At 42.6% G+C, this 16,694-nt stretch overlaps 1 protein-coding gene across 1 annotated transcript; it reads right to left on the bottom strand.

Moving 5' to 3' along the window:
* Positions 1-711: 711 nt before the first annotated feature.
* LOC147678641 (monocarboxylate transporter 13-like) lies at positions 712-16,471 on the bottom strand. The gene is made up of 4 exons (XM_086946615.1): positions 16,261-16,471; positions 7,403-7,546; positions 5,417-6,202; positions 712-1,020 (listed from the first exon to the last, which is right to left on the bottom strand). Exons 1-4 carry the CDS (start codon positions 16,469-16,471, stop codon positions 761-763), a joined length of 1,401 nt encoding a protein of 466 aa, XP_086802741.1. The 3' UTR covers positions 712-760.
* Positions 16,472-16,694: the final 223 nt, after the last annotated feature.

Here is a 16,694-nt window from a genome sequence, read left to right on the forward strand (position 1 = left end):
AACCCTTCATTTGCCCTTGGTGTTCCTGTGTATGCTCATTGGAGCCCCTGTGTATGACCCCGATGACCAATATAGGTGCATGAGGACATCTAGTATGCACTATCGAGTCTTTATAGTTCTGCTAATTTCAATCCACAGCTTGCCGTGGATGCCATGTGGTTTTGTTTCAATTTTAATACTCTGTGGCTGAACACTATCCTATACCACGGACTATCTTTGTTGCTCTTCCAGACGAAGTCAGCACTGGAGCCAAAGTTATGTGGTCGTAAGTACAAATCTATGGCTATGAAGTGGCAGTTTAAGTGGCAGCTCCTAACACTCTAAGGTTACTCAGTGGTTTGATTTTGTTGAAGAAGCACTCTCCCACAGTGATCATGATACACCATGGTAGTAAGGTGATGGCAAACAAAGACTCCTGTCCCATTACCTAGTCTCCCTGAGCAAGGGATGGATGTCTTGGTAGGTGCTGCTCCTGCCACATAGCCAGGACAAATCTACGGCTGAAGGTGACATGTACAATAATGTTTTGAAGGACTAAATGGGTCTTGGGTTCTGTATGCTAATCACCAGGCATATTATAGCAGGAGCACTTGCCTGAGCTTCTCTTACATTTTGGCACACCTGAAAATAGAAATATAGATAAAAAAAGCCTTAGTACTTTCAGTTTGCAAATCCACCCTTTTGTCTAAAGTACAAGAGAGAGACCATTTCCTGATTTTACACACTGATGTTATTTGGTTGTTTTCCAAGATGACTATAACTAACTGGACACAGTACATAGTTCAGTGGTCTTTGAGATGTCTGTAGATTGGTCCATTGATGATAGTCTCATCAGAGTGCTGGAAGCTGGTGATTCATCTTCATTACATTGCAACTCACTGCTCTTCTTCATCGGGCAGGGCAATGAGTTTCCAGTAAATAACAAGTGGACGCACAAAATAATACCACTCGCAACTAATGTCAGTCCCCCAAAGACAAGGAACGAGACTGTGAAGCCCCCGGTGAGGTCCCTGAGGAATCCTGCAAAAAGACAAGGGTGAAACAAAGATGGTGATGATCGTAAATTTGGGAAACTGCAGACAACATGCCTTAAAGCAAAACTACATCTCAATTACTTCCCCAATTGCTTATCAGTTCTTCCCAGCCCCTTCCAAATTTGTTCCAGCCCCATAAAATGTCATCTCCTATCTGCCTATTTATCCTAATCCTCCTGCACCACCTTCCATCATCATCCCTGCTTCTTTCTTTCTGCTTCATATTTTCATCCACTTTCAATGTCCTTCTGATGTCCCAGCTCCTTTCCAATTCCCTTTAGTGGCTTCTCATCTCCATCTCAAATCTCCTCCCCTCTCACCAAGTCTTGGGCACTCCCATTTCCTAGTGGCGCCCTCTAATATTTTAATCCATTTCCATCACAATTCCAGTTTCTTCCCAATTCTAATGCTCTCTAGGTTTCAGTCACACTCTTTCTAATGCCAATTGTCCATCCTAGCTCTATCTAGAGCCCTTCGATCAGTTTCCCAACTCATGCAGTGCCCTCTTAGTCTCTTAATTCTATCTTCATCCCAATTCTAGTCTTTGCTAACTCTGCTGCCTTTTACTCTTCTTTATAGATCTTTCTCCATTTAATGTAGCTCCTGCTAGGGCCCTCCCATCTCCTTCCAATCTACATTCGGTTGGTTGCCCCACCCATCTTCTGAATTGGCCTCTTTGATGTTGCGGTGGCTTACAAATACAACACTACCTTCCTCCAAAAATACAATTTCCTTGACGGTGGAAAATACTCATTAAGCAATTTCCTTTGTATTGTTACTATAATAACTTTTTGGCTAAAACAGCCTTTATTGAAACTAATTCCGCCTCCCTTGTTACTTCTCTGGTGCCCTACCTGTGTTGTTGCATGGCATTCTGGTTAGCATCAACAGCTGCTACATTCTGACACATCATGAAGCATTCTTTGTACAACCTACTTAAAGTTGTCTGTTTTCATGATGATATTCTAGATCATTGTGAGATGGGAGAGGAACATAATTGGAATTTAAGGAATGTTTTGGAGATTTTAAGAGATACAGAAAGATAAATAAATTGGGTTGCGATTGTTAAACTACTTTGACCACATCATTTCCCATGAGGGAATCAAATACAGACATGATTTAGTGGGTTCACTGACATAATATCGACCCTCAAAATATGCCCCTACCAAACAATTTTTGACCAAAATATTGATGCAAAAAATATCACTATACTATACTTAGTATGGGAAGTACAAAAATATAGAAAAAAACATTGATGTAATAAATATAATTGCATTAAAAATATAGTTTTTAAAAATATTTTCTTAATTAAAATAGTAGGTATTAATGATATTAAATAGTAACATTAATTAAAAAATAAAATAGATTTAATATATATTTTAACAAATATAACAAAAAACTTAATTAAAAAAGTTAAACACACACATATAATAATTAATATATATATATATATTTACATATATCTATGTTAAAAAAGAATTATTAAACTAATATGTCATACTTTCATAAGGCCTCCGACTTAGGTCGAAGGCCTTACGACCGACATCGTCTATTTCAATTTCAACCGGCTGATTTGGATTCAGCCGGTGAGAATTGAAACCGGTCAGTCATTCGGACTGGCTTCCGATGGATTCAAGGAGCCCGACGACCAACTACGTAATAGACCCCATAATCTTTAAAAAACAAATCATTCTAATTAAATTAAAAAAGAAAACAACTTCAAATTTAGTGCAGATATTTTATATATTAAAAACATTAATAATGATAAATATTTTATAAAAACAAATAATAATATACATTATAACAATATAAGATAAATGATAAAATATAAAATGTAATACATATACTATTTCCACTACAATTTATATAAAACTACGCAAACTATTATAGTAAAAATATAAAATATGTACGACTCCCACTTCACACAACGAAAAAATAACAAATCTTGGTAAAATTTACACATCTCCCTTCAGTTAATGCAACAGTAGTGAAAGTGTTGGATTGCGCTTAGATAAAATTTACTATTCCCACTCTAGCCAGTACAACAGTAGGAAAACTGTTTGAGTGCAAAGGAATAACATTTACTAATCCCACTTGAGTCAGTACAACTGTTGGGAAAGTGTTGGATAGTGGAGGGGTAAAATTTACTGTTACCACTCCAGTCAGTACAACAATGGGGAAAATGTTAGATTGCAGAGGGGTAAAATGTACTATTCCCACTAAAAATATATGTATTATTCAAAATTAAAATAAATAAAACATATTACAATACATCCCACAAATAACAACAAATATTATTATATATACAATACAAAAAAAATCAAACAAATATATATTTGTATCTAAAATTATTTGTGGACCCAAAAATATTTATTACATAAATTTAATTTAGTTACTTCTTACCCTATAACCTCACAAAACTCACAACCTGCACCTAAAACGTAACCCGTTTGGTGCCGAGGACATAAAAGTTACGTCCTTGGCTGTTGCACCGGTGTGCCAAGGATATACTGTTACGTCCTCGGCACACCACCGCCAAATCCCTGTACTGTAAACAGCAGAGGGATTTCCTTTTTATTTATTTTTTGCCTCTGGAGGTGGGGAAGAGCTTCCCAATCTCCTGAGGCATTTTTTTCTTTCAATGTAATGATGATCACACGCATGGCGACCTGTCTTCATTACATTGATTGTTAAACTGAAATGAGCCGATTGGCTCTTTTCAGTTTCCCCCCTGGATGGGCATAACTCTTAATAGGCACTAGGGAAATAGGCATGCCATTCCCCCCAAAAAAGTCTCAGTCTTTCTGCCTGCCCAGGAGGGCAGATGTGTGTTATTACTAGACACCAGGATTCTTTTTTAAAAGAGGAGTAGGAGCAGCCCATAAGGGATGATGCCAATACCCTCTCCCCCCCAAAAAAAATAGCCACAGTCATTCTGCCCTCCTGAGGGGCAGATGGGGGCAGTAGTCCCCGATTTGCCGCCCCGGGAGGGCAGAAAGCCCACTAGGCACCAGAGATTTGTTTATGGGCATGTGACAGAGCGGCTTCATAGGCAAGGGTTGCTCCCTTTTTTGTGAACATTTTGGCTGCTTCTGCCCCCCTTGAGGGCAGATCTGCGATATCTTTAGGCAGATCTAGCATTTGGCATAATGCCGGAGCTCCAACAAGCCAAGAGGACCATTTTCTCAGAGGCTCACAAAATTGGACAATTTGTAAGAATGCTATTATGCTGAAAAATGTCCAAGGTTTGAGAATGGGCACAATATGAAGGGCCTGATTCACAAACTTTACTACTTTCTGTATACACAAAGTGTGTTTAGGAGTAGTAAAGTTAGGAATCCTAAATGCCCTTTGTGAATACTGAAAGTCTAAGTTAGGATTTTGTCTCAGTTAAACTTAAGTTTTGGTCTTAAGTTTACCAACACTTAAGACTTTACTACTCCTAAATGCCCTTTGTGAATACCGAAAGTCTTAAAGTTAGGATTTTGTCTCAGATTACTTTTGTGAATCGGGCCCGAAGATCCTATCTCCATGATCCTTGTTTGTCAAGGGTAAATGGTAAAACATAACAGAGGGCATGGAATAGACCAATGTGTATTTAGAGTTAGGACGAGGAGGGCAACCAAAAATCTGACTTGGTTTAAGGACTAGCAAATGTGTAATCGTTTTTTAATAATTTCTAAATCAAGTGTTTTATAAGTTATCTATCCAGTGGAAAAGATAGACTATAAAGGGAAGTCTTAAATACCCTATTTTTCCTTCTTCTTTCTCCTTCTTTTCCCCTGACCCTTTGGTTTACTCCATAGAATGTTGCCGGAGAGCATGTAGGAGATCATCCTGCATGAGGAGAGGTAGAGAAACAGTCATACGCGAATTCTTTAGGAGATTTTGGATATTGGTGGTCTTCCTGTATACTTGAATGAACTCTCGGAGAGGGATTTGGGGTCCTCATGTTGAAGGGGACTCCCTCATCAGCAGTTGTTATGTTCTCAGAAGTGTTTTATCTACCAATAGCCCATTGAATGAAGTTATCAAGAGACAGACACACAGATGTTCACCCAAGCTGCTATGTACAATTGCACTCCAGAGCTGGAGTAATGTGTTAGTGTGCCGTAACTAGTGTTTCAGAGCCATATTAGAAATAACCAGGTACAACACTGCATTTGGTATCTCCTTTTCTGTCCATTCCCAGCCACATAGTCCTAACCTCATCCAACACCAATATTTTTTATGCATTTGTGAAGGGTGGATCTTTTCCACTCTCACCCTTTTCTACACCCTTTTCTACATTCCTCTAATGACACTCTATTTCCTGCTACCCAGTCACTTAATTTCTCCAACGCCCCTTGCAATATGATTGACTTTATTCCAATTCCTTTTACCTGAAAATGGGGGACCTAGCAATGCACTAAAGCTGTTGAGCATCATGGAGAGCCCCACAGCACTGGTCATCCTCTCAATGGTCACCAGATCAGGCAGTGTTGCGAAAAATAGAGGTGTAGAGGCACCATTGTTCAGGCCGTAGATGAACGCCAGGGCCATGATGCCAGGGAAGGTGTTGGTAAGGGGCAAGAAGAGCAGACTGAGCCCAGTTGATGAAGTCCAAAGCACCGAGAGTTGCAGTGTCGTAAGTAGCTTGAGGTCAGCAAACCATCCTGATAGAGGGCGAAAGCATGTGTCTGCTAGACCTGTCACTGACATGAGAAAGGCTGCCTCATAGCTGCTAAGGCCCATCTCCTTGCCATGTAACACCAGGTGGACATAAACCACAAAGGTACCAGCAAAGTAAAGAAACATGGCAGCTTGGTACAGTACATAGCCACAGTTCCGGAACAGACTGAGGTCCAGGTCAGAAGCCAACTTGCGCAAGAACAAGGCCCACTTTGAAGACTTCTCTGTTTCTACTCGGCTGCGGCGGTGGTCTTGCAGCAAGTGGACAGGTCTAAGTAGAGCCCCACAGATGCACAGGTTCAACTCTATCGCTGAGATGATGAGGAGAGCCCCACGCCAGCTGTAGATGTCAATGAGAGCTTGGAAGAGTGGTGAGAAGAGGATGGAGGAGAGGCCGTTTCCAGTGAGTGCCAAGCCCAGCACCAAGCCCCTTCGGCGGACGAAGTACTGCGGAATGATTGCCATGGTTGGTGAAAATACCAGAGCCCAACCAAAACCTGAGAGGGAAGAAAACCAGGATTGTTATGATCTGCCTCAGTTACAGCCACCCACCACTGGCACCATGTTCTTTTTCTCAGTGTGATTCCTTGGTGTAGTCTTATTAGGCCTCTGAGGAATTGCCTTTGCACCCAGATGCACATGCACACATGTACACACACACACACTAATAGACACAAAGCCCCTAAGGGATACCCAGTTGCAGCTTCCTGTAGTAATCAAAAGTTCCAGCACACAGAACATAAGATTTACCTTTGTTGTAGCTTGTGGCTAGGACAACTCACCGTAAACATTAGACTATACTTGTTACATTAAAGAACGAATAAAACAGAATCATGACAGTAAGACAACAGGAAAGCACGAGAATGGGAGGCAAAAGCGAGAGTCCATAGGAAAGGGGAAACATACATGACAGTGGACTGATAAACCACGTAGGGAAATGCATGATAAGACACAAATAAAACAGTGCAGGAAACCATTAAATGCAGGATTTGGAGTAATAAAACAATGTACAAACTACAACCTTCTGAAAGGTAAGCCCTTGAGTCATCTGGTTGATGGACCCTTCTGCAATAGACCCACAGACCACATGTTCATACACTTTTGTAGATGGAGTTGTGCGAATCAGAGATTTTTTACACAAATGCACAGTCTCCAGTGCCTTTGTACTCTATTTATCAGTAAATGTAATATTTTAAATGTATTTCCCTCCCTTGTCTTTCATAAATGGTAAGAGAGGTTTGCATTTCATGTCGATTTCAAGTAAATTATTTCACAAAACCCTGGATGTTGAACTGCCTTCCAGCTTGCCTACTCCTAACTGTTTTAATCTTTTTGTTGTTGCATTTTTATCTGTGTATCTTTTATGGCTGTGATTACTGCTGAATAAAGATTATTATTATTATTATTATTATATTATTATTATTATTAGATAGTAACACGTCACATACATTGATAATAAAGGTAGAGAAGGAATGAACACAGAACATGCCATGAAACACCACTCTCCCTCAGATTCCCTTTGTGTCGGTGCCCCTTACAAAGAGACTCCAAAGAGTGTGGGGGCAGTGTTCAGTATGTAGGAGGGAAGGAACATGATGCCAATGACCACATCACATGCACTGTCTTACTTCCAAAGTCCAGAACATTACTCCAAGGCGGCCACAGCCCACCCTCCATTCACAGGGATTGTATCTTACCTGTCAAGGCACCCAGGGTGAGGTAGAGGTGCAGCAAGGAGTTTCCAAATGAAGCCAGAAGAGTTCCCAAGAAGGCGAGGACCCCTCCAGCCATCACCACCGCTCGACCCCCATACTGTATGCTGAGGGCGCTGCCAATCGGACCTGAAGGATCAAGGGGGGGGGGGAACATTGGGGTGAGTAGGGGACACACATGGATGGATGATCATGAAAAAAAGTTTGGAATATACAGGCACTGACCATGATTTTCCCATTGGTCCCTAACCAACTAACATAGAGCACTTTTCCTTGTGTCCTATACTACTACTTATCAATGAATCTATCAAACTACATACACACTGCATACACCCTGAAGTGGATATCTTGGTGCTGTAGATAGTAAGCACATTTGGGAGGGAACACAAAGAGCTGCTCACTGGTTAGGTTACATTTTGATCATGGTCAGGCACCAACTTCAAGTTGAAGGGAAGATAATTTGAAACTTTGCACAGTAAAGGCCCTTCTTTCCCTCTGATGTCCCTTGATAAAAGGTTCAGTGTGCAGCCTCTGAGAGGATGAAAAAAGCTTCACAGAGAGATATGTGTAAAGGAGGCACTGCATCAGACATAGGAATTTAAAACCCATCTTTAATATCATAGGAAGAGAATGTAATATATTTCTTAAGGTCAAAGAGAGTCTGCTTAATGCCAATCTCAATATTTCTTAGCTTCCTGTTGGACCCAGAGTGACTATCCAAATAGATGGAATTACAATAGTGAATGCATGAATTAATTAAAGCTTTCATCTCTCTGATTTTTTTTGACTAAATACACAGATGGCGGAAGCCTCCAAAGAGCTCTCAGCTGGAAGAAACAGGCTTTAATTAATGCCGCAATCTGCAGGGTCAAGGAATGTTTTGATCCATCTGGGCCCTTGATTTGTAAGTAGCTTAAATAGGAGGTAGTTGATGAAGCTACTGTCCCACAAGTGAGGTTGAATCTTCATAAGCAGTATCTTATTTTCTGTCGGATAAAAATTTAAGAAGTTTGAGTTCATCCACTAATATGTTATGTTAATAAAAATGTATATAGCGCACGTACACCGAAAGGTTTCTTGGCGCTTAGCTTTGGACCATATCAATGCAGCAACAGATTACGAATGAGCCTGCTCAAACAGCCATGTCTTGAGCATTTTTCTGAACCCCAGGAGAGTGTTACATGACCGTATTTATTATTTATTTATTTATTTATTTTTTAAATTTATAAAGTGCAACCAAATGCCCTTGGGCGTCTCGGCGCTACAGGTTCTATGCAGGATGTTAGAGCTTAGATTTACTGGTTAAACAACCAGGTCTTTATTATCTTACGAAATTGAAGCAGTGATGAGGCAGAACGGATGTTTAAAGGTAATGTATTCCAAAGCTTTGCTGCTGTCACCACAAGACGTCTATCTCCCCACGAGACTGTCCTAGTACGGGGGACCAATAGCTGAAGTGCAGTCTTAGATCTAAGATTTCTCGAAGGACAATGAAAAGCCAGTTGTTCAATTAGAAACTGAGGGCCCTGTTTATGAATAGCCTTATAGGTTAAGCATAAGGTTTTGAATTTCATGCGATTCTTGATCGCTAGCCAGTGGTGGTTCCAAATAACATGTGAGATTGGCTGAAATTTTGGGGTCCCTGAAAGCAGACGAGCAGCTGCATTTTGGACCGTCTGCATTTTGTTAATAACCCTACATCCCTAACAGTCGGGAATTCCAGAATTTGGGACCCAGGTAGGAAAACCTGCACCCTCCCTGGCGTTTGAGCTTAAAGGTGGGGATGGCTAGCAGCTGGAGGTGTGCTGAGCGCAGGTTGTGGGACGGAACATATCTTGATATGAGGCAATTAATAAATGTAGGACTCCTGCGGTGAAGGGCCTTAAAACCTAGGCACCCTGTCTTGAAAGCTGCCCGTTGTGCGACAGGGAGCCAATGAAGTATTACTAGTAAAGGTCTAGCAGATTGCCATTTTGGTTGTTTCTAAATGAGTCTTGCAGCTTGGTTCTGCACCATCTGGAGACGTTTAAGTAGAGATAGTGGCAAACTGAGGTAGATTGAGTTCTAGAAGTCAAGATGGGAGAGTACCAAGGCGATCACCACCTGTATAGGGTGGCGTGGGTGAGCAGGTGGGCGATCTTCCTAATTTTGCATAGCTGGAAAAAGCAAGTAGATACCACTGCCCCCACCTGGCCTCTGAGTGAGAGGTCAGCGTTTATATTAACTCCTAGGCTTTTTACCGACAGGGATGGGATGGTGGGAGGTCCTAGGTCGGTTGGCCAATACTAATTCGGTCTTGCCCGGGTTAAGTTTAAGATGGTTAAGATCAATTCAACGCTGAATATGAAGCATAGTGGCTTGAAATTCCTGGATTGCGTCAGGGGCATCATCAATAGTAAAGACCAGCTGAAGGTGGTCCGCGTACTTAAAAAAGGTTACCTTCCTATTCCGTAATGAGTGAATCAGAGGCAGAAGGTACAGGTTGAACAGGTGGAGAGACAACGATGACCCTTGTGGGACCCCACACATGGTGGCAATTTTTGGAGTAGTGAAAGGGGCAAGACGCACTGCTTGGGTGCAGCCCACGAGAAAGGATTTGATCCACTTGAAAGCTGAGCCCTGTATGCCAGCCTGTCTGACACGGTCAAACAGGATTTTGTGGTTGACCGTGTCAAATATGGCCGACAAGTCTAGGAGGACCAGGGCCTGGGGCGTGCCCTTGTCCGCATTAGCTCGTAAGGCATCCAGGACTGCGAGTATGACTGACTCAGTTGAGTGAGCAGGTCGGAAGCCAGCTTGGTGAGAGTCGAGGTGTTCAGAATATTCAATAAAATTAGACAAACAGTTGGCGACATGGGCCTCCAATATCTTGGCCAGAAATGGGAGCAAGGCAATAGGGCGATAGTTTGAGAGGTTCATGGGATCTACTCCTTGTTTTTTTAAGAGAGGGACCACTATTGCATTCTTGAACGCACTGGGGACCTGGCCTTGCGAGAGAGATTCATTTAGGAAGGATAACGCAGTGTGTGGCAAGGCGGAAAAAATCTCCTTTAGGATATAGGGAGGGCAGCAGTCTCTTGGGGAACCTGATTTGACTCTGGCCAGCAACTCTAGCAAAATCTTTGGGCTAATGGCGGGAAAATGGTCTATGGTTGCTGTACTCGTAATGGAAGTGTCTGGAGACACCATATGCCTAACAGTGGAGATGCTGGCTTTGATACTGGCGATTTTATCAAAAAAATAGTCATTCAAGGAATTGCATAGGTCTTGGGAAGGAGCCTGTTTGGGGATAATTCTCTCAGCATTGCAAAGATCATTAACAATCATAAAAAATGTCTTTGACCTATTGTGGGAACTCAGAGTTCTGGTGGAAAAGTGAGCTGCCTTGGCTTCCGTAAAAGCATTTTTATACTCTTTGCGAGCCTTTAGATACTGAGTTTTGTCTTCAGGGGAATAACGTAGTCTCCATCTCCTCTCCGTCTGACGGAGTGCTAGTTTTGAATTTTTTAACTCGTCAGAAAACCATTTCTGGGTGTCGGCTTGGCGCGCCTGCTTGAATTTTGTAAGAGGGGCATGTATGTTACTTGCAGCGAGTAACTAAGAAGAGATATTATCCTCCATAGCGTTAATGTCAGAGTCAAGGGTGGGGGCTGAGTTAGCTAAGGTACAAAGGAATTCCTGTTTGTCAATAGCCCTCCAGTTCCTTATCATGCCACTCGCAGCCGCAGCGGTCTTGAGGTGTAAGGGGATAGTGACTGTAAATTAAATTAAGGTTGGAGAGTAGGTCAGATAATTCTGCCGCATGTGGCTCGCCCAGAGCATCATTGAGCCAATATTTCAAATCCCCGATGAGAATATTAGTATAATTTGTGATTAAATTGGCCATTTGTTCGCTCAAAGCGAGAGGGAATGAAGGCATGTGTTGTGGGGGCCTATAAATAATAACACATATAAGGGATCCAGAGGTGGAATCCAGTTTGATGACCGTATTCTTCCCCGCCGGAAGGTTGAGAGGGGTGATGGAGATGAATTTATGATTTTTATGAATGATGGCAGCGACACCACCACCCGCTTTACCCAATGGCCGATTGACATGTTGTATGTAGTAGTCCTGAGGCAGAGCCGCTAGGATATCTGGGTTGGAATCGAGGGTTAACCAGGTTTTCATCAACAGAAGGATATCCGGTATTTCTGACATTAGCGGCAGAAGGATGTCTAACTGGTGTTTTACCATAGAGGCGGTGTTAAAGTAAAGAACGCATAAAGCTGGATGTTTTGCTTTACCAGGACAGGGGCCTTGAGGATGGTAAGGAATGGGAGGTGGAGGAATTGCCGGCTGCTCCGAGGTTTGCAAATGTTATCCCTGATACTCTGAATGGTAAGGGCATCAAGGGGAAAGACCGACTGGGCCAATAATCTGAGTTCCTCAGAGGAGTAATTCCCAATTTGGGCATTATGCATAGTAACGGGGCCTGTCAGGGCGCGGACGGGTGCAGACGGTCTTGCCTTTGGCTAAAGGCAAGCACGCTGCGCTCCCACACTGTGGTGGGCATTTGAGCCTGGCCCTGCCTCTGACTCCTCCCACCTCGCGCCAGTATTGGCTGAAGCTTGGGGTGGTTCTGAGCAGTTTTTCAGAGACCCGCCCGTAGAGAATGGGACAGCTTGCGATATATTTAAAAAAAAGAACACAGAACACACTTAAATTCAATTCCTACACGTTTAAAAAATATTGAAAAAAGAGGCGCAGCAGCAGCGGTCCGCGCGGCAATGATAGCATTCAAATTGCCCGCTCCAGCACTGCGACGAACATTTGAGCCTGGCCCTGACTCTGACTCCTCCCACCTTGCGGCGGTATTGGCTGAAGCCGGGGGTGGTTCTGAGCAGTGTTACAGGGACCCGCCCGTAGAGAATGGGACAGTTTGCGATATATTTTTAAAAAAGAACACAATTAAATTCAATTCCTATGCGTTTAAAAAGTATTGAAAAAAGAGGCGCAGCAGCAGCGGTCCGCGCGGTTAATGATAGCATTCAAATTGCCCGCTCCCGCGCTGCGACAAACATTTGAGCCTGGCCCTGCCTCTGACTCCTCCTACCTCGTGGCGGTATTGGCTGAAGCCGGGGGTGGTTCTGAGCAGTGTTACAGGGACCGCACATAGAGAATGGGACAGTTTGCAATATATTTATTAAAAAGAACACAGAACGCAATTAAATTAAATTCCTACACGTTTAAAAAGTATTGAAAAAAAGAGGCAGAAGCAGCGGTCTGCGCGGCAATGATAGCATTCAAATATTAGATCACATTCAGAGCTGGGTGAAGCCCCTTCACAATAGAACCCATCTAATCTTCGCAAGTCCACCAAGATGTGAGCATCAACCACAAACATGAAGAAAAATCTCCCCATATGCAGCAGATGGGCCGATGGCCTTCGGTTCTGTTTCAACAACAGGAGCAAGAAAGGACCCCATAACTCTGGTCTAGTGGGAGAGGTGCCAAGCCCACCTTCACTGTCTCTTAGAAAAAGGTAATCCACTCCAGCACATGACCTCCATTGTGGACTTCAACCAGGAAGATCAACATTAATGGAATGAGCACATGAACCCTGCTGTCTCTGATCCCTCCATGAGTCCTAATCTCATGTTAATTATATAAGGTTGGATCTCTTGGTAGAAAGGTTCCAGAGACATCACATTGTCTTTGCCCCTCATCATTATGCATGCAGTATATACGATACAAGGTACACCCTGCAATACATTATTAGGATATTTCAAGTCACCAAGGGGATTTATGACCATGCTGAGGAACTAGGCCAAAGTTGAGTTCCTTTATAAGGTCATAGAACTCTGAGGCTGGAGGAGTTTTATTTCTTATGTTACATGGTCATCGTATCACCCTTCTTACAACTTACTTAAATCCTTGCTATTGTGTTCTCGTGTTCACTGAAAACATCACTAATAAAAGCAGAATCTTTATTGAGAAATTAAAGACACCAAAAAGCAGTTAGTATTTTTGCAAGAATATATTAGAATCTATTTAATGTAATCAAAATCAGATTAAGAAGTACTGTGACTTATATTGTGTAGAATTATGCAGAGATTATCTCACTGATGTGAAGATCTATACCATGCAATACATAAACATGCTGGCCTTTTGTTTCTACTGATCTTTTAGATCGCAACCGGTCTGTATTAAGGAACTAACATATGGGCATTTATACTCAGGCTTCAGACTCCCTTTTATTATATTTTAATCATTTGTATTAAAATAGTTTTCTAAAGCAAACCATTGACTGGACAATCAGTTTTTAAACTTCATCTAGGTGTTTACTGTATTCTGAGTGTCTAATCCTACTCCACTTCCGGAGTAACCCTTGGAGTGCTTTTCCCTTTACCTCAAAAAAAGGGAGAACCTGTTCGTTCAGCAGTACTGTTGTCATAGGACACCAGTGGTGAATGACACTCTTTTTCACAATTGGTGCCCAGTAACCCCTGACCGCTCTCAGATCACAAGAAAAGGTTGCCACCCAGGCGTTTTCAGCTATCTGTCTTTTCTGAGCCCATACCATCTTCAAATGTAAACATGACTTTGCAGACTTGTGATCTCTCTCCATGCCCTCTCTGAACCCAACTCTCTGTGAGTTTAGACCCTCTCTGAACAATGCCATCCCTGTGCCTTGTCCAGTCTGAGCTCTGCCCCATAGTCCTTCTATTACTGAGCCCATGGCCATACTGAGCCTTGCCTTCTCTAGGTCCTGTCCAATCTGTGCCCGTGTGATTGCTGACCTATGCCCTTACTGCTCCAAATCCTTATCTCAGAACTCTAGGAGCTGTGGGTTTTGTAACCTGTCAAGCCCATCCCCTTTTGGAGATATACCCTTTTGCCTCTGCCATAAGATCGGATCGCTTTACAACCCTGCCTTCACAAAGTAATGTCTTCTCAGACTATTTCTATTCTATTTTTAGGTCGAGCCAAGAAAGCGCATGCGCTGTCTCAAGACCTGTAGTAAACAGAATATGGAGGGTAATTTCTCTTGCAGCTTGCCATTGGTTAAGTCTGGCATTGCTCTTCTTATCTGACTTCTTGTTGGCTGGCGTTCTGATAGGTCACTTCCGCTTTTGCAGGAAGCAGCACTGACCAACTACAGTTTAGTTACGCTGCTGGCTGTTATTTTTTCTTTAGGGACTACTTGTTTTCTTTGCAGCTCGCATTCCCAGAGGAAGTTTGCCACCCCTGGCACATCTGCCAGCTTCCTGCCCTCACCCGACGCCTTGCTTTTTTCAGCGTGGCCCCTTACTTAATCTACTCATGCCATTCCACACCACCTCATCCCTCCCACAAGAGTGCATGGCCGCCCCCACTAGCCCTCCAAGGCCACTGCTTGTTCGTGTCAGTATACTGTACCATTCTTAATCTCACTATGCCGTTCTCCACACCACCTAATCCCTTTAAGTGCACTTTTATTTATTTGTATATGGTGCCGCTTTGAATTCAGGCCCACCTTTATTTATTTATGGAATGCACTTAAAATTTAAGGAGGTGAGCACTGCGCTTAAACAAACAGCTTTATTTCTGCACGACGCCAGGCAACTCCTCCCGTATTGTTTGTTGCAGTGGCTGCTGCCTTCCATCCCATCCTTAATTGTTGCAACATTGATAAGATTCAAAGGGTGACATCACCTCCACCACAATCGCTGTGCTCAAAATGGGAAAAGACCCAGAACACAATGGCCTCCTTGTTCTATGTTTGGTTATGGCTGGGAGATTAAAATACTGGTCATGCCCATTTACACCTGGCCAGGTGGCACCCGATGAAAGACTGACTTTGCCAATCCTTGTGAAATCCTCGTTAAATCAGGGAGTTAATCCAATTCAATATGGTGACAAACACCACGTGAGTTAGCTTTAGACTGTCTCTTGAAAGATTTTTGGCTATCATGATCCCGTGTTTGTTGCAGTCTCGTGCGGGCGACAGCAGCTGAGACATTTTAATAACCTCAAACAGGAGGCTAGGAAGAACTAGCGTAAGTAGTTAATTCATTGGGCCTGATTCACAGAACTAACTTAAGACAAAATCCTAAACTTACTACTTTTGGAAGGCATTTAGTAGTACTAAAGTTATGATTTTGTCTTAAGACAAACTTAAGACAGACCTAAGACTGAATTAAGACAGACCTAAGACTTCACCAAAGACGGAGTAATGTCTTGTTTGGAGAAGGATGACCGCACTTTCCAAACTATTAGCAGCTGTGCCATGCATTTTTGAGCAGTGTCTTTTCAGAGCCATGTCCTCTCTGTTCTATCCCTAAGAAAACCATTCATTCTCAGCCTTATCCTTCAAGGCCCTTTTGAGTGGCCTCTGAAACTTGGCTTTGTGAGTTAGTTTCTATTACTGCATATACCTGTATTCCAGGTTTTGCAGCAAACACCACACCCCTGCAGTTATACCTGGGTCATTTCTGTCAGGTCAGACCTGCAGAAATTTACTCTGTGGAAAAAATATCTGGCAACTAATGGGACATGCAGATTTTATGTTGGTGAGGAAAGTATAAAAATCTGCATTAATGTCCAATTTTCACAGAGAAAATTTGAGGTAGACGATAACTATTACTCTCAAAGATTCCAATCACCTTGGTGTAGAATTAGGTTGAATGTGATAATTAACGCATCACACAATGGGCCACTCATAATGAAGTCCTAAGATGATTGCACTCAGAACTATCACCTTCTCTGGCCCTCTATAAGCATCCCTGACTTACCCACACATCAACCATGTTAGTGTTTAGAGCTCTGGTCTTTTCCCTCCTCCTGAGGTGTTACTCGGTGTCTCACCCACCATGTCACTCACTTGCAAACTGTAGAACAGTGATAGAGATGGAGGCGATCCAAGACACCTCACTGGACGGTTTGTGGAACAAGTAGACAAACTCCATGTAAAAGACTCCCATGGAGCGGATAACACCATAGGTGAGTGCATTCACCATAAACCCAGACAGGGCGATCATCCACGCCCACCCTCCTTCGGAGGGAGCATCAAGGCCCTGGCTCGGGAGCACCATCATAACTCTGGGTGCTACCTGCATTAAAGAAAAAAATAGTCTCATGACATCTGGATGCATATATTGGCCATATACCATAAATATTGGCACTAAACTGGTGAATATTGGTCACAGATTCCTTAATTATAGATCTTATACCTTCAAATTTGTGAGGTGTTCCCGAAAATATGGGTTTTGAGCTTCATTTATAAACATTGAACACTTCTTTAGGATCCCCATGCCC

The sequence above is a fragment of the Lissotriton vulgaris genome, chromosome 12, assembly GCF_964263255.1.
Source record: "Lissotriton vulgaris chromosome 12, aLisVul1.2, whole genome shotgun sequence".
Classification (NCBI taxonomy): Eukaryota; Metazoa; Chordata; class Amphibia; order Caudata; family Salamandridae; genus Lissotriton; species Lissotriton vulgaris.